Source organism: Pseudonaja textilis, chromosome 7 (genome assembly GCF_049901715.1).
Source record: "Pseudonaja textilis isolate UNSWEBS1 chromosome 7, rPseTex1.2, whole genome shotgun sequence".
NCBI classification, from domain to species: Eukaryota; Metazoa; Chordata; class Lepidosauria; order Squamata; family Elapidae; genus Pseudonaja; species Pseudonaja textilis.
The window spans coordinates 10,990,818-11,009,592 of NC_141996.1; the positions used below are offsets into that span (position 1 = coordinate 10,990,818).

Sequence of the window (18,775 nt, forward strand, 5' to 3'; positions counted from 1 at the left end):
ATCTCATTGCTTTTTTGAGTGTTTTTTTTCCCCCATTTGCTACCCTGTTGGGGGGCGGGGGAGACCCAAATGTGCATATGGAGTTACCAGATGTCAAAATGTTCTCAAATCATTCCATAATTCATTCGTAACCATCTACCCTTCTGTAGTTGCTCTCACAGCTAATCTGAGATTGTGTCGTTGATAACCTTTGTGTGAAATAAATAAATACTAACTTGAGACTGTCCTTCCTTTATTTCTGCTTTCCTCCTCCCGCAAGCTTCCATTGTGACTGTCATACAGCTTGTCAACAATGTAGTTGACACAATAGAAAATGAAGGTATTTAATATTTTAAATATATATGCTGTATGTATGTGTGTATGTATGTATGTATGTATGTATGTATGTATGTATGTATACGACCTCCTCCTCCTGCACTGTTGTCTATTGTTTGTCAATTGTTTTGTCTGGTTTTGTCCCTCTATAATATAAAAAGATCACAGCAGAACTTTGTTAACTCACACTGACTAGCCGGGACTCCGCAAACAATTCTTTTGCAAAGATTTTGAAAGATAGCAAGTAAAATAAGTCAGCATACTTTGCTTATTATGGATTGCAGACCTTAGAGAACTGAAGGCTTTGTTTCTAATCAGATTTGTCTGGGGAGGGAAGAGGGTTCCCAAATAAGTGATATCCTTCAAAACTGGAACCAAACGTATCTAACTGAATACAATGGAGCTGTGTCAAAGGTAGGAAAACATAATGTTTACAGTTATTCTCTGCTTATAAAGGTATTTAACAGAACAGTATCCGGACAGTGTCCTCAGCTTAACACACCGTGTCAGTGTTTCTCAATTTGGGGAACTTTAAGATAATGCGGATTTCAGCTCCCAGAATTCCCCAGGCTGACATGTTAGCTGGGGAATTGTGAGGGTTGAAGTCCATATCTCTTAGAAGTTCCCAGGGCTGAGAAATACTGGACTAAATGCATCATTAGACAAACACTGCAGTATCCATACACAGGTCCATATAAACCATTTTTACGGTGTGTTATCTGTTAACCCTCATTCAACTTCTTTCCGTGCACTGGGCTCACATCTACAGGTGGTCCCTGACTTAGGACCATAATGGGGCCTGCCAATTACAGTTGCAATGGTCATAAAGCAAATCATCATGTGACCAGACCCGATTTTAAAGCAAACATGGTAGTCCTTATGTGAACCCATTGTTCACAATTGCCCCCCCCCCAAAAAAAAACCAGAAATAAACACAAGTTTTCAGGAGGAAAAATTTGGGGAGGGATTTTTGTCATAAATCATGGGCACGTGACCAAGGGATGCTGCAAATGGCTGTCAATGCTAGCCAATTGCGAAGTACCAAAAATGCAGTCGTATGACCACAAGGGGGCACCATCACTTTGGAATGAGGTTGCAAATACCCTGTTTCCCTGAAAATACAACCTACCCTGAAAGTAAGTCCTAGCTTGATTTTTACACGTGCACCCAATATAAGTCCTATCTCCCCCCCAAAAAAATAAGTCCTATTTCAGATCCTGCCCAAACGGGTAAACATTAAGCTAGGTGGGGATAGGAGGGGTGGAGCTGCCCTACTAATTATCTTTGTACAGTTGTAGCCAGGCCTCTCACACCCCAACATCTGCCTTGCTGTCCCATTTCTTCTGCATCCGGCAAGGCTGGCAAGACTTTCCCGAAGGCCTCTGTAGCTGATAACAAAGCTCCAGATCAGGCTCTGTTATCAGCTACAGAGGTCTTCAGAAGTTCCTGAAGGCCTCTGACAGTGAAAAGGAGGCCAGGAGTGATGCGTACGAGTGAGGGTAGTCAGTAGATGACATCCCCCCCAAAAAAATAAGACCTGGTGCCTTTTTTGGTGGCAAATATATACATATAACAGGGTCTTATTTTCAGGGAAACAAGGTACGTTTTGAGGAGGGGAGTCCATCATAACTTTGGACAGTCACTAAGCAACCGCTCCTAAGTCAACGACTTACCTGTATGTTAGGGAGACTAGAAAGCAAGAAAAATGCTCTTCTAGGATTTTTGGATTCCAGCATCTTTGTCTTCACTGACATCTGTCCCACTGTCCAAACCCTGTAATCCTTTCCCCCCAGGCAGGTCATTCTTTCCCTCAGGTGCACTTGGGCTCCGAGTGTAGATTTCTCCTCCTTGATGTAACAATAGTGTTAGTCCATGCTTACAAACACAAGTCCGAGAATCTCCTCCTCGTCCATTGCTGAACGCTTCTGTCCTTTTATATATTTAGAGCTAGAAGGCAGGTGATTTAACTAGGTAGGCACAAAGCTTCTTGGTCTCTCCATGGCACAAAGCCCAGGTCCACGGAGGAGGTTGAAAAAACCCTTTTAACTATGAAATCCAAATCCATCAGAGCAAATTCATTCTACCATACACCTATCTTCCTTACGATAATGTCAGCTTTTCTAAGTAGGCCAGGTCAAGAAACAGACACTCGTGGGTTTTTAAAGGTTTTTTTTTTAAAAAAAATCTCACCTTTCTGTTATAAATAACTCAAGGCAACCGAGAAACCTAATATTCCTTCTTCCTCCTATTTTCTAAAATAACAGCCCTTGTGGTGAATTGGGCTGAGATAGAGTGGTTGCGCCAAAGTCACCCAGCCAGTTTCACTGCCTAAGGCAGGACTAGAATTCACAGCTTCCTGGTTTCTAGCAGGGTGCTTTAAACACTAGACCAGACCTGGGCATTTTAAGACCTCCCCTGAGCCACAACTGACCCTTTGACTATCCCTATATGCCTCGTGTGGATTGCTTTTATTTAGAAGACAACTTTTTCTTTTTTTTTAATTTACATATGCGCCTGCATAAATGCCTATCCACCTTCACAACCTTATTGGTTCAGCCCTCCACCACAGTTCCAGTTTCTCATGTGGCCCCTTGGGAAAATTAATGGTCCATTCCTCCACTGGACCAAACTGGGATTTCCAGGAATGCTTCTTTATTCTTGTAGGTCAGGGGTGTCAAACACAATTTTGGCAACTCATGAATTAATTAGGGCATCCGTCGGAACCCTGGCACAATTTCATTGAGGTCACATCAGGGCTGGGGTTGACCTCGGGGGGGGGGTCTGGGTAGGCATGGCCGACTGGTTGGATGTGGCCAACTGGGTGGGCGTGGCCAATTTGACGCCATTCACTGGGTGTACCAACTGGATGGGCCTGGTCTGCTTGACGCCAGTCCCCAAACTGCTGGCATGTTTCCTCTTCACACTGGGTAGATCAGGCCAAAGCGATGCAGACCAACCTCTTACATTTTCCAGGTTGAACCATGGGCTGGATCTGACCACATTGCAGGCCGGCTCCAGCCCACGGGCCTTGTGTTTGACACCCCTGTTATATTATATTATATTAACAAAATCTGGAAAGTGTGTTCAACTCCTTCAGTGCCCATTTTTTAAGGACTAGCGCTTTCTCAAGATTGAAGATCGTTTCCTATTTTTCCTCTTCTTTCTCAAGGCCAAAGCTAAATTCCTCTATAAATAAGGGCCGGGAGATTTACTCAAGTCTCAAATGCTCTTTGTTGTATTCTTTGTCTTGTCTCCTTTGTGGTGCCTCGCTCATTCCCAAAGCCGTGTCCTCATTTCAACTCTAAATCTTTCTTTTCTTGAGCTTTTTCCCTCGAACAAATATAGAATGGTTTGCAAACTAACTTCAGTCTGCTACAACAGCCCTTTCTTCCAACTGGTGATGGGCTCTCTGCTTTTACACTAGACTCATTTCTGATGTACCTTAACCTCTGGTTACTATCTACCCTTTCCCCTTCCTCACCCAATCTCACTTCTTGGGATTTAGGCTTATTCCCTCCTAATTCCTTTCATTTGGCTTTCTTAACCATACCTGCTAAGTCCCTTCTAATCCCCTTTGATTATTAAATGATGACATACTGAGATATGGGTGACCACCATCACACTGCAAAGTAGATGAGCTAAAATCCTCCCATAATATATTTTGCTGAATCTTTTCTGAAAGCGTCTTCCTGAAAACTGTGTGAATTCTGGCATGCCCATTCTTGGAGAACCTCTAACAAAATAATGGTGAACATCGGTGTTTGGTTCTATTTAATTATTTATTTTTATCGCTTTTAACACTAGTTAAGACCAGTTGCATCATTAAACCAAGCATATTTCTTCCATTGACCCTTATTTGTTTTGCTTTTGTGTGTGTTTTTTTTCCTTTTCAACTTAAATGAACTTGGGAGATTATAAATAAATAAAATTTTCTGGATCACATTTGGGCAGGTTTTGGCTCTGCAACCAAACTTATTGTATATATAACCTCTTGTTCCTACTTATATCCCTATCTTGGCCTTTTGCTATTATTTTTATCCTATTGACTTTCTAATTTAGTCTTCTTATGTTCCTTAATCTCCTTTTTCATGGCCCTTTTCTAATAGCTAACCAGTTTTTACTTGCATCGTCTATCTGCAGGTAGCTGAATAATCTTCAAATAATTCTACTGCACAATTGCTTCTTTCTGAATGATGCTTTTTTAACCAGAACATACAGATGTCGTGGGAACATTTTTACTCGTACTGCCATTTCCTCCTAACTCTTTTCTCTAGTCATAATCATGTATTATCTAGGTCTGTTAGTTAATCCCACAATTCTAGATTCTTTCCTGAGCTACATTCCCTAAATGTCTGCTTGCATGTATATTTTGTTCCATTGTATCACCGTAAGATTGTCTTCTTCACTTTGTTCCTGTAAGGCCCAATGCTGACAGGAGTCCATTTTGTTTTACCCATGCTCCTGTGGCTTCCAAATGTTGTAAACAGAAGGATTCTGTATTATTCTCCTTTTGCTAATTGGGAGTTTAATATCCTCAGGCTCTTCCCCGACACAAGGTGGAGAAGAAAATCTTACTCTCATGCAGGTAGTCCTCGACTTACAACTGTTCATTTAGTGACGGTTTGAAATTACAATAGCACTGAAAAAAGTGACATGACTGTTTTTCACACTTACAACCATTGCAGCATCCCTCGTGGTCACATGACCAGAATTTAAGCAACCGGCAAGTGTTTATGATGGTTGCAATGTCCTGGGGTCTTGTAATCACCGTTTGTAACCTTCCAACAAGCAAAGTCTATGCAGGCAGCCAGATTCGCTTAACAACGTGATTTCCTTCACAACTGCAATGGTTCGCTTAACATCTGTGCCAAAAAGTCATAAAATGGGGTGCAAGTAACTTAACAACCATCTTGCTTAGCAATGGAAAATTTGGGCTCAATTGTGATGGTAAGCTGAGGACTAGCAAAGAAACCACTAATGTCTCTTTAAATTCTTACAAGCAATCACCCTTCTAAATTTCACACGTCTCATTCTTTCAGTTCAATGCTCTCTCTTGTTCTGGGTATTGTAGCGTAAGCTAGAACATCTTTACCCCTGACTCGGAGGCTTCTCCCTGTAAGGCATCCAGAAAGTATCCATGATATCAATCACTCCAAGACATTTTCTCTCCAATTGATTTATTTAGAAACAGATCTGGTATGTCTAAAGCAATTTCCCAAAGTGAAAATAATTTCACGCGTTACACAGAATCCACCTTCTCTCCTCCCACTTCTACACTTCATAAATCACGAGAACCAATTAACTGCAACTGGAATTTCTTAATACGACATACAGAATAACCTTGAACTTTTCAACTCCTCCAACCCCCTTCCAATAAAATGTGGCAACTGAATTTCAAAGCTGACACTCCCTTTGATTCCTCTTCCCTTCAACTTCCCCTCCTCTAAATGGAATGTGAGAATGGCCTTGTAAAACAGGGGAAGAGGTTCTGCCTAGAGAACCATCTGATAAAAGCGGAAGTAGCCCATAGCTGAATAATGGGCAGAGAAAGAAACTTAAAAACGATTTGCGCTAACTGAGCAAAGTCTACAAGTCTTAAACTTGACAAGGTTGGAGACCCAGTTGTAGACAATTGAGAGCATAATAGACTCTATGTTGGAATCAGCAATTAATTCTCCCACGGGCCACATGGGGACTGTTGTGGAGGGCTGAACTGATAGGCAAAACTGAATTCTACTCAATATTAATTTTATTGCTATATAAAAAGCAATAAATTTATGATTCCGATTACTGTGAGGTGTATAGTCATGCATGGACGAACATATGTAAATGGAAAACTAGGAGCTGCCTTGAACATAAAAGCAAGACAGTTGTATCGCATGCATGGTGTACACTTATTTACATTTGATTTCTAATTTCCTATTGGCCTCATGTGAACTGGTACAGGAAATCAGGAGTCCAGGCAGTTCAAATGAATATATAGGGTATCGTATGCTAAAGCTCTCTATAAGAATCTGAACTACTCATAGTCAAAACAAATTGGCAGTAGATAAGAGTCAGTGGAATTCAAGGTGGGCGGGACTTCGATCTCTTGTGGGCACAAAAGGACTCAAGACTAATGACACCTTTGACTCCTCCTCCAACGGGCTCCACTTTGTCATCTCCTATAGTTGACAGGGGCAGCCAAAAGACTGGATGTGGCCCCAGAGCCCTAAAATACCCAGGTTTGCTCTTTATCATTGATTATGTTAAAATAAAGAATTATAGCCAGATAGGTTTGGGGATGCTTCGATTTAAGTTTACACATTGAGCAAGGGTTGCCTTGATGATGTAAATTATCTTTTCTGACCCATTGATTTTTATGGATCCCACTTTGCCTATTCTTTCTGCATCTTTGATTCCTAATTGCCATCCTACCAACTGGAAGAATTACAATAAAGCAGAACAGAATTTTATTACAGTGAGTGATCAGGGCAAGAAAATGGAGGGAGAGAGAAAACAGCAAAATATTGATGTACATATGAATGAATGGATCAATATAGTAGATTTAAGATAGTACAAAATTATAGACATAAAATCTGTAAAACCCACTGAGTTGATCTAGTTAATCAGATTTATAAAACCTATTGTCTATAGAACCTGCCTACTTTATTTTCTCTTTTGCCGTTTTTAGTTCAGGGAACATAAGAAGTCAGGAAAAAAACTGAAGTGAAGAGCAGCCTTTCCCAGCCGGGTGCCTTCCTTAATATTTGGAAACTGTAAATTCCTAACCATCATCCCCAGAATCAGGGAATGAGAGAACTGTAATTCCAAACATCTCTCATATTAGTAAACCTGAGAAACAGTTGGCAAATCTCTACCCAGATGCTTCCAGAAAAGGCTATTGTTTGGAATGACTTTATGTTGTGACTTGGCTCCCAAACGTGACAAGCCCTCTGTAGTTAAATCAAGGATTCCTTTATTAGGAGTGCCACAGCAGGCTAACAAGTCTGTCCGCCTGGGAGATGAATAGTTGTCTGCCACAGCTATTCCTTTCCCTTCTCTGCTTTTAATCCCCAGAGCTAGGGTGGGGCTTTACTAGCAGTGGTGGCTCTTCTATCCCAAGAATCAGCCCATAGATTTCCACTGCTCTCCTTTCCTCTGCCTCCCGCACATCCGTCAGGCACGGGGCCCAGCTGTTCTTCCTGTTCCTCATCAGCCACCGCCAGACCTGGGTGCTGTTGACTCTCCATCTGAGGGCTGACGGATGGCCCAGGCTCCACCTCTGTCTCTCTCTCTGACAGCTCCATTCCCTCTTCCCCCTCAGAGCTCTCAGGTTGCCTTGATGCTGGCTCCCATAACTCAACCTTATCTCAATTGGCTGCTGGAGGGGCCGACAGGCCACAACACTTTAGTGGCATCGATATGAAAAGTTTTACAATTCTTGGAAGCAGCCAAAGTAACCAAACCAAAAATATTTACCTTCAGAAATGTATATTACCTTACTTGTGGCGTTGTTGCTTCAACCTAGGAAGGGAAAGAGTTGTTGTATCTTGCAGAGCAGGCAAGTTAAGAGGTTAGTGGAGTTCTGCTGTGTTGTGTAAAGATAACTGTGCCTTGCCCAACCTGGCATCTTTCAGATGGTGTGAGCTTCTAAAACCCTCCAAAGTCCATGTTGGCATGACCTCAAACTAAAGAAAAATTAGTCTTCCCACACATCTAGAGAGTACCAGGTTGGGGAGAACCACACTGCAACGAGTGACACACAAAAGCTCCTTGCACCTGGTCAAGAGAACGTTTGAATATGTGCTTTTGTTTTGTTTTTGTATAGTCAGGGCCGGTTCAGACAGTGTTACCTGAGCTGCAACCACTGGTAGGAAAGAAAGTCTCTTCCTTCTGCTAGCCTAGTTTGTTTATCCCCATAAAACATACAGTGTGTTCAGGAAACACTCAGAAAAATCACATTTATCCAATCCAACCCAGATCCTGCAGGCTCAAAAAATAATAAGACCTGCTATGGTCTTGCAAGTTTTCAACACTTGCCACACTACTTGCAACTCGTCCACTATAGCGACCCAACTTGCTACACTGAGTACATTCTTGCACAATTTCAGGCACGGCCATAGACAATATGATTCTGAGAGTTTCAGCTGGAAAGCTGACAAACTGGGTTCAAGACCCAAGTACTGCATGACAGGGCAAGCTCCCATTACTTGCTCCAGCTCCTGCTCACCAGCAGTTCGAAAGCATGCAAATGTGGGTAGATAAATAGGTACCACTTCAGTGATGTGGTAACAGCGTTCTCTGTGTCTCGGTGTATAGCCAGGCTGGCCACATAATTGTGCAAATAACTATGTCAAAGGACAATACTGGCTCCCTCGGCTAAGAAACAAAGATCAGCACCACGTCCTTTGGAATCGAAAATGACATTTACCTATACATAGAGAATAGTGTTGGAATTCTACTCCTGATTGAAATCTGGAAGGGGACTAAGCCCTATCTGGTACCAGTTTTCATATGTTCAAGTTCTGCTTTTTTTTTTTATTGAAGCAAAACCTGATAGCAGCCCTATTAAAAAACAAAACCCCAATAACAACGTATTTGTGTAGACTTTTGTGTTAAATCCAAAGTCAGTTTTGCTCGTCTGTTAATTAAAGTCATTACAAAATGCATCCTAAGAACAACAAGGTCTCGCAAAAGCCCACCGAGATTTTGTGTTTCAATAATTCATGGCACAGCAATGACGCGATTTGCATTTCAGAGAGAAAGACTACGTTCTTTCTCAATGTTAACCTGATGTATTTGTAACCTGTTTCTAATGCTTATACTTAAAAGCAGGCAAAAGCCCTCTTTCATCAGAATAACCAGGACCCTCTTAGATAAATTATTTTCCTCGCTTGAATTTTCAGTGTCTGTTATTACCCGCCACTTCTTCTGTTCCTTTAATGGCAGCTTAACCGCTGGGTAGTAGAATACACTTAACATTCCTGCAACACAGGCTACTAAATGTGTGCAGGGTAGGCTGTAGATCAGATAATCCATACAGTATAGAACATTTCACCGTTTCTTATTGTGCCTTGGAAAAGGTCAACCTTGAAAGTTTACAGACCAGGGATGGGATTCAAAAAGGTTAGCAACCACTTCTCTATCCAGCTGCTGGGTGGGTGTGGCCATGGAGGGCATGGCCTAGTTGGCCTCCTGCACCACAGCCGGGGGGAATTTTTGCCCTCCCTGGGCTCCGGAGGCTTTCCTCGAGCCTCTGAGAGGGCAAAAACAGCCTCCCCCGGGCTCTGGAGGCCGGAAACAAGCTCATTTCCGGACTTCTGGGAAGCCCGTTTTTTCCCCCTCCCCAAGTTCCAAAGGCCTGAGCCTCCAGGAGGACAAAAAAGGCCTCCCCCAGGCTCCAGAGGCCGGAAATGGGCCTGTTTCCTGCTATCCAGGGCCTCCAGGAGGCCCATTTTTCACCATCCCCAAGCTTCCATGCGGGCCCTGTACTTCCTGGCATCCAAAACGGGCCATGTGGGGACTCCTGGGAGAGGCAGGGTGGGGTGGGGCCCAGCCGGTCATCCGAACTACCGGTTCACTGAACCACATGCAAAATTAACATCCGGTTCTCCCGAACTGGTCCGAACCAGCCGAATCCCACCCATGTTGGAGACCACATACTCCTATCAGCCAGGGCCAGGGAAACCCCCCGTTCCTGCAGCCCCTCCTGTGGTTCACCAACCAAATTGTCCGTTGTTTTGACCTTAAAAGGCATCTGAAAATTGGTGTGTCAGCCCCAAATCATTGCAACAGAAGATCCTGCATCCATCCACACAGAGGAGATTGTCCATTAATTTTGCATCATCACCCCCCCCCCCCCATGGTGGTAACCTTTAGCCTCCTGAAGAACCAGCTTCAAACTCTCAAATATTTTCCTAAGTTTGGTGTTCTCAGTACCAAGTGGGAAGGATTAAGGAGATGACTTGAAATGGGGAACTAAAACAAGAAGCGAGGAAGTTTTCCTTGTCCCCTCTTAGCCAGTTTCCCATTTCGCAGATGGAAAGATAGAGACGGATTCTGTGCTATGTGGTTCTAGTGGCCCAATTGACTGCTTTTTTATTCTGTTCTGTTCAGGTTGTTATACCGTGCCCCTCACCGTGGTATCTGAACGTACTTGGGCCCAGATTTGTTTGAACCGGCCCTGAACATGGTAGATTCTTAATTTTTTTTTCTTTCTGTTTCACAGCGAGCAAGAAAGAAATGCATCATAGTCTTTTTTTTTTTTTTAAACAAAAAGAAAAAAGAAAAGTGTATTGACTTTTGTGTTAAACTTCCAAAGTCAGTTTTGCATGTCTGCTTCGGATAATTAAAAGTCATCCATTCTATCCATTGGTGTAAAATGCTGTTTCCATTTGTGCCTCTGTAGGTTTGATTAAGCGAAAAAGCGGAATAACGTTTTAACCTTTCATTGACGCATGGCTTAAAAGTACTTTTTAATCATATTTTACATCAGACGCATTTAAGAAGCATATAGCATGGTGTTAAGGCGTATTGCGGTGCTCTGTTTTAACACTGCTGGTTGCAGACTTGAGAATTTCCAGTATTGTTTTTTTCTTTTCTTTTCTTCACTTTATATTTAACAGTCTCTGGTATGGATGAAGGACAGAACTGCAACAGAGGTGATTTTGCATCTGCCTGCCATAATGGTTGGAAAAGGGTGGCCTTGATGGGAGCTTCAAAATACTACTAATCCACTTTATGTGGCCTCAGTGACTTGGGCTTTATTTTTTTTAATCTGGATTGTGCATGTTATAGCATGTTATGAGGTATATATTTGGTCCTGCAGAAAACCTTTCCTTTTTATTTCAGGGTTTTGCTAGTCCTTTTTTGAAATTATTATTTTACATTTCTGCCTGTTACTTCGTTTGCCTGTATAATTTTTCCCCCCCTTTTCCCAACAACTTGGAAATGAACACGACTCCAAGAGCATGTTGAGTTTTCTAATGTCTGGGGTTTTTTTATACACTTTTCTACCTAAATCACCAATTGCCTGCATTTCCGTGAACAGTTTTAGACTTTCGGCAAGTTTGATTTCTTACTTCCTTTGCTTTGATTTTGTTTTTTAAACTTTTTCTTTACTTTAGAGATGGCGGCGTGGTGTCGGTTACTGCTGCGACGTGAGGTTGCTTCTCTTCACTTGGGCCAAAGCATGCTTGGCTGCTGTCTCACAGAAACCACAAAAGAAAAAAAATTAAAATGCATGCTGATTATTTGCTTAAGCAACTTCATTGCATAAGGCAGGGGTGTCAAACTCAAGGCCCGCTAGCCAGATCTAGCCGCGAGGTACTTAGATCTGGCCCGTAGGACCATCCTGGAAACAGTGAAGGATTGGTCCACGGTGCCTCTGCCAGCGAAAATAGACCTTGCGGCCCTCCCAAGCTCCGTTTTCGCTGGCAGAGGATTTCAGGAGGCCATCACAACCAAAAACAGAGCTCGGGAGCATGTTTTCGCTGGCAGAGCGCTCTGGCCACCACAGGCCCTGACACAAGCTGGCCATGGCCCCCCTACTCCCCCCCCCAAGGTCAAACACGACCCTGATGCGCCCCTCAGTGAAATCAAGTTTGACACCCCTGGCAAAAGGTCTTCTATGCATGTGGGACTTGTTGCATTTCCCTTAAAGATTGTGTTGTGGGTTTTTTGTTCCAACGTAGTCTTTGTTTCCCTCTACAGCTTATCACTGGGACACTTCTGACTGGATGCCGAGTGCGCGTTTATCTGACATTGAGGAGGTGCCCCACTACGAGGCCACCGATGGCAGCTCAGCTCATCATGGGAGCACCAGGGAGCTCGAGACGGATTACTACCTTGGTGGTTATGATATTGATAGTGACTATCCTCCACCGCATGAGGAGGAGTTTTTAAACCAAGACCAGTTGCCCCCTCCCCTCCCAGAGGATTACCCAGACCACTACGAAGCCCTCCCGCCTTCCCAGCCAATTTCCATGGCTGGCACGCTGAGCCCAGATTGCCAGAGGCGGCCACAGTTTCACCCGAGCCAATACCTCCCTCCTCACCAGTTCCCCAACGAGATGGACAACAGTGGGTCTCAGACTGGGAACGAATTTAGTACTTTTGGCGTTGGCCCAGGACCAAATACAGGCAACAGCGTGGCCAAGAAACCCTTGTCTTTACACAATTCTCTAGACGCATCCTCGTCTGATGTTTCGATGGGCTGTGGTTTCGATGACTCTGAGATTGCCATGAGTGACTATGAAAGCATTGAGGACTTCTGTCTGGATCACCATCAGATTCACATTCCTTTTGTGGAGATCCATCAGCAGACTCAAGTGTGAAGGAGCTCTCTTCCTGGACTTCATTGCTGTCATTTGGTCCTGTTCATAGCATAACTCTGTAGCTCTTCTCTTTTGCTTCATAAGTGTTCTACATCTGGTGCAGGGTTGAAATCCAACCATTTTCAGCCTGCCAAGGAGATTGATGTTACACATGTACATTACAGGGTGAAAACTGCAGGTTGTCTCGGAAAATCCATACCCAAGGTTAGACTTTGATTAGACTTTGGAGTTAGCATTTCCTGCTTATTGCCAAAAGAAAGATTTCCTGGCGGAAAATGGTTTGATGGCAGACTGACCCTTCCACTTCGCCGCATTGCATTCTAAACCATTTTAAACCCTAGACCAGTTAATCAATAAAGGAAAGGATAGCTGGTCATTTCCCTCCCTAAAACCTTTCTAAATCAGTTCCTTCACAACGGCTGGTCCATTAAATGAAGTATTTCTACATTGCCCCATATGTTGGCTGATTGCGTTGAATGCAGTCACTCATAAACACAACACAAGCCAATCTTCCTCAGCTTGATACTTTCCCAGAGGGTTAAGCTGCACTTCCCATAATTGCTAATCAGCATGCTTCTTGGTCATTCGGTCTATGAATAATGGGAGTTATAATCCAAGACACCAAGAGGACGTCCAATCAGGAGTGGTTCTAACTCATGCCTACTGCTCTAACTCTAAAAGAAACAGGGAATTCGGAATTATTTGGCCGTCTTGATGAGTCAAGTGGTGGCTATTAAGACGGCCCCCTTAGTCCAAAAATTTATGCCACTGAGCCATCAGTCCTGGCTCATATAAACAACAGTGTGTCAACGTGGAATTTAATACCTAGAGATTTCATTCATCTTTAAATAATATATACCCTGACCTTGATTCAGGGCTGACGCTGCAGTCAGGAGTAGAAAAATGGAATGCCCCTGGTGGATGGGTTATTTGTTTGTTTGTTTGTTTGTTTGTTTGTTTGTTGGATTCCCTGTCTTCTCCTGAGCCTCAATTCTTAGGATACATCAACAGCATTTTTTTCCATTCATCTTTAGATACCATTTACCCTACAGTCTGTAATGACTAGCCAAGTAATATCCACAGGGAGTCCTTTATCCTTTTACCTCAAAAGAGTGCCATTGTAGCTGTTGACTCCATTACCACCATGTATTTTAGGGGTGATGAGGAAAAAGAAAAAAGAAATCCCAGCCAGATGATCTTTTCCACATGTTTTGAACACTGTTGCCACATTCCTTGTCTCACTGGAATTCAAGCTTCCATCTTGCATGGAAGAAGGTAACGGGAGAATCCAGCCTACTAGCAACTGAAAGGAAAAAAATAAATGATTACTGATGGAAGGGAACTATGGTTTTCGGATGTCCCCGCAGGTCTTTTGTGGGATTCATCTGCGGGGGGGGTGTCAGAAAAAGTCAAGATGGGGGCTGCAACCATGTAACTTAAGGCTCATTCATTTTTCATGTGTGTGTTGCATACATATGACACATGAAGATGTAGCTTTGATCACCACACAATAGGTTGCCTTCTTGACTTTCGTAAACCACACGTCCCCTTTGCAAATGCCCATTTCTCAGTTGTATCTTGTTTTTTGTTTGAATGAGTGCTTCCATCCCAATGGAGAGAGGTTTTCTAAAAATTCTTTACACCAAGTGACAAATTTTGTTTTTACTTGGCTTGCTAAATTAAATATTTCTGGTGTCCTCACACTAATCGGCACTTATTTCAGCCTCGGAGGACACCGGTTAATAGATCATATCAAGCCAAGTGGTTCAATTAAGTGCCATGCAATAAGCAAGGGAGCAGCTTTATTTTACAAAGGTTATCTAAATTTTATGTTGGAAGTTGATTGAATCTGTTGATTACAACTCCCGTTTCAGGCTATAAGAATATTGTAACTAAGGGTTATGTATAAGAAATGGTCTGGTTGATAAAACGTGTGTAAAAAATTATTTTTCAAGCCAAGACAAATACACTGCCGGTATGAATACTCTAAATAGTACAAACTATTAGTGCTTCCTGTCCAGTGATTTTTTTTTCCCTCTCTTGGGCTTCGCTTCCAAATATGGTAGTCTTCTTTTATAATGCATCTATGAAATGATGGTTTTTGTTCACCCTTCTCAGCTTTTTATGAACCCCTTTCGAAATATTTGGGGATGAGGGAAACATGGTATTTGAACTTTGTGTATGGTAAGGATGCTAATGTATGGAATTGAATAAGCTTAGTCAACAGAGGAACTAGCTGATGTGTGGGTTGACCTACCTTCTCATGACCATGAATGTGTGTATGTGTGTGCATCTGTGCACACACACATACATAGACCCACAGAAGAGTTGACATAATCAACATCTCCAATTGATTATGTTCATAGCTATTATATACCTTGGGGCTGTTTTGAATGGATACCAAAGTTGCTACACATTTGAATTCTGGACTGTTATTTGGTTGCACTTATTTGTCCTCACACAGACACACGCACATACGCAAAGTTATTATGAAGTAATTCTTCCTGAGTTTTAAAAGGAATTTTCAAATAATGCTTTTTTTTTCTTTTTTGGACATTTATTATTATACCTGAAATTAAGTGAGATACCTTTTTCCTCCTACTTTCTAGTAGTCTTCCATAAAAAAGAATAAACTGAAAACCTTTGATAGTTCAAAGTAAGGGGCATTTTCCACTCTTCTCTTGGATAACTTGCATGTTTATTCTAGAACCCTCTAAACGTTAAGCTCTTCTTGTCTTACCAATTCCTATGCACTTCCTCCTCCTTCCTTTCCCCACCTCTCTCCCAGCAGCTGGCTGCTCACTGCCCCCCCGTGGTTTTCCCACTTATTCCACAGCATAATCTGCATTGCTCATCCCAGAATGCATTGCCCATTTATACATTCCACTGTGTTTACTTTCAGATTCTCTTGTAATCTTGCTATTCAGTTTTAGCTTCGCATAGGTAAAAGCATCCTAGACAAGCGAGCTAAATGCATTGGCCAGACTCCAGATGTTTGTAAGCACCTGCAGTTCAGCACAATTAATAGGCATACACACTTTCTCTGCCGGCGTGGTTTTTTTTTTTTTCTCTCTTACTTTCTTTTATAGTAAATCACTCTGATTTTTCCTGGCTTTATCTCAACAGCAACTCGTCTGTCAATTGGCGTTGATGACATGGGGTAAAAGATTAGTAGTAAGTAAGCCGTAGATGATTAAATGGCATTGAAGCCAACTGGGGCGTCAGACAGTCTTTGCTCAGCCGCTCTACGCATAGATAATTAACAACCAATTCAGTGATTCAAAAATGGGAAAATTCGTATTTCTGATTGCTCCTATACATAAACCAGTGCAGCATATCATAAAGTGGGACAGTTTGAAAAGAGATGTACGGCCAATGTATTTTTTTCAGTAGGATTTTTTTTTCGGGGAATACATATTTGGTTTAATTTGGAAGAGATTTAAGAAAAATATCTCCTCCCCACCAACAAGCAGAAATGGGACATTTCAGAACTATCTAACTACGAATAATGCGTAGCCGTTGGTGAGTTAAGCAGATGCGGGGGAGGAGGATCAGGAAATTAAAGATGGCAGCTTCAAGTCTCAAACGGCTTCCACCATTTTGAATTTTTTTGATATCCTTATGCTCTCCTGGTCCTCTAGCAGCCATGGACAGCTCCACTGCTTTTGATATGACTCAGGTTTTGTTCTATGCAAGAGTCTTATTCCTCCTACTACACAAGATGGCAGCCTGAAGCTCACAGGAATAAGTGTTTTCCTAAAAATAATATTAATCCCACATGATAAAGCTGCATCTCGAGCCAAAAAATCTAAATTCAGCGTTTTCTCTTTGTTTCCTATTTACGAGATGGTATAAGAATGCCTATATCATGTGAGCCATATCGCACTTGAAGTAGTACTGCCCAGAGGCAGTATTTATTAGTTGTGTAAATACTTGGTACGCAGGTAAGACCTGTCATCACAGTTGCATACAAAATGAGGAAAACTGTGACTTCCACATTATAATGTTGATAGCAAAGCGATTTAATATTAATTTACTGCTTTTATTAGAGAGTCTTTCACAAGCTAAAGATAAATAATTTCAATATTGCCACAGAGAACAGAAATCTTCCCAAAATTTTGATGGGGCATTCTAGCTGAACTGCATCTTCTAAATTCATTCCATATAATTGGGAGTGGAAAAAAATTTGTTTGCGATTATGCAAAAATTGGATTTTGGCATTTCCTTTCTTTGCTCATTACATCTCTCCAGTAGTAAAATCCATAGTTAATTTGTCCAGGAAAGATCATTATTTCAAGGCTATGCACCAAACAGAAGAGCAATGGATTTTTTTTAATTTAGAGAAAAAAAGGAGAGGTAGTGGGATGTAAGTACCTTTGTTTCATCTTTTTTTTAAAGAGCAATAATTTACAAATGTATTACAGGCCATATCCAAACTTCACCATTGGCAGTGTTAAGAGAATAATTGAACTGGATCGTGGGAATTCAAGGCCTCACTTAACATAAGCATATCATTGAATTCTTGCCAGAACAATTTTTCAAACCCAGGATAACTGCTTTTTCAGGAAGTTTATTTTTTGGGGGAAAAAAATCTTAAGTTCTCCTTGAAGCACTGTATAAGAAAAGATAATTGTGTGTAAATTTTACCTGTTGCAAGCAGGCTGGTTTGTAAAAGATGTACGTTTTTGGTGTTTAAAAGTTTATAAAATAATGTATATAATAATTTTGAAATTACTGGGCTTTTGTAGATATTCAATGCCAATCAGGTCGCTTTTCATTTTTGTTACTTTTCATTTGTGTAAAGTCATCCGTATCAGGTTAATGATATGAAACACTTCTTATAAAACAAAAAACACTTTTTTTAGTTGCTGAAGAAGACTTCAATTTTCATTTGGATCAGCTGTTATCTGTTAACTTCTGTTTCTATGAAACTGCTTCCTGGTTGTTGTTTTTTAATGGTTTTTTGTGTGTGTGTGCAGATGCAATCACGTTTTCTAATGACATTTCTGTTGGCATTAAAAAAAGGTTTCTCTCATTATTTCACCCTGTAACAAACTTATGCAAAAGGGAAGATGATCTCTGGAAATGAAATGGATCTTGTCCCCATTGCCTATCAGTTGTTCATTTTCCTGTTGGCAGTATTGTCTTGTTATTTTGCTATTAAAAAAAGAAAAAGAAAAAAAATTGTGTACAGGTTTGTAACTGCCCAAATTTGCTAAGTTGGTCGTTAAAAACCAGTTTTCAATTAAAAACACATGGTTTTTGCTGATCCATCCTTCCTTTCTTTCTTGGAGATACGTTTCTACTTTTATAGTAGAGGTCTCAACTACAACTGAGTCCAACCTTTCCATCACTAAGCAAAACAGTTAAGTGAGTTTGGCCCCCATTTTACGACCTTTCTTGCAAAGTTGTTAAGCAAATCACTGCAGTTAAGTTAGTAACAGTGTTGTTCAGGGAATCTGGCTTCCCCGTTGACTTTGTCAACAAAGTCATTTTTTGACTTTGTCAAAAAATGAGGATCATATGACCCCAGGACACTTGTGAACCCTCATAAATACATGCCAGTTGCCAAGCATCCTAATTTTGACCATGGGGATGCTGCAACGGTCGTAAGTGTGAAACGCAGTCATAAGTCCTGTTTTTCAGTGCTGCTGTCCGGGCTCCCGTAGTTACCCCCATTTAAATCATGAGTCTCTAGCTGGATTTTCAAAACCTAAAGAAGATTTATTAGGAGTAAACATGCCGGCGCTGCCTGGGTGTAGCCGACTCTGAGACACATCATTCATTGTCACCCTTGACCCTGGTTTTCCCCCACCCCCTGGGTGTATCGTAATTCATATTCTCCAATGGGACACATCCATAGCCAAGAGTCATCAATCATGTTCCCCAGTTAGAATTTTGCGCGGCAGAAACTTCGGTCACCTAGTTACTATCTTTGAAAACTATTTATGGAATGCAAGTTGCTCACTGCTCCCTCCTTTTCTGTTGGTAACTCTAAAAAGACCATAGACATATTTTATGACTCGACAGCTGTAACGTTGAACAGTCACCAGACAAATGGTTGTAAATCAAGGACTACCTGTAAAAGAGTGGAAAAGTTGACGTTTGTTACTTGTCATTTTAGTTTCCACGTTTCTGGGGGT

General features: G+C 41.6%; 1 protein-coding gene across 8 annotated transcripts in view; it reads left to right on the plus strand.

The window, feature by feature from the left end:
• Positions 1 to 17,901, plus strand: part of FAT3 (FAT atypical cadherin 3) — a 541,042-nt gene extending 523,141 nt beyond the window's left edge. For 2 of the 8 annotated variants that reach the window (XM_087937026.1, XM_026706823.2), the window contains 3 exons: positions 260 to 319; positions 10,923 to 10,958; positions 12,010 to 17,901. In XM_087937026.1, coding sequence (XP_087793152.1) covers positions 260 to 319; positions 10,923 to 10,958; positions 12,010 to 12,632 — 719 coding nt within the window. In that variant the 3' untranslated portion in view covers positions 12,633 to 17,901. Of the gene's footprint in view, positions 1 to 259; positions 320 to 10,413; positions 10,490 to 10,922; positions 10,959 to 12,009 lie in introns of all 8 variants that reach the window. The other 6 variants (XM_087937029.1, XM_026706826.2, XR_015744255.1 and 3 more) reach the window with 5 other exon arrangements.
• Positions 17,902 to 18,775: the final 874 nt, after the last annotated feature.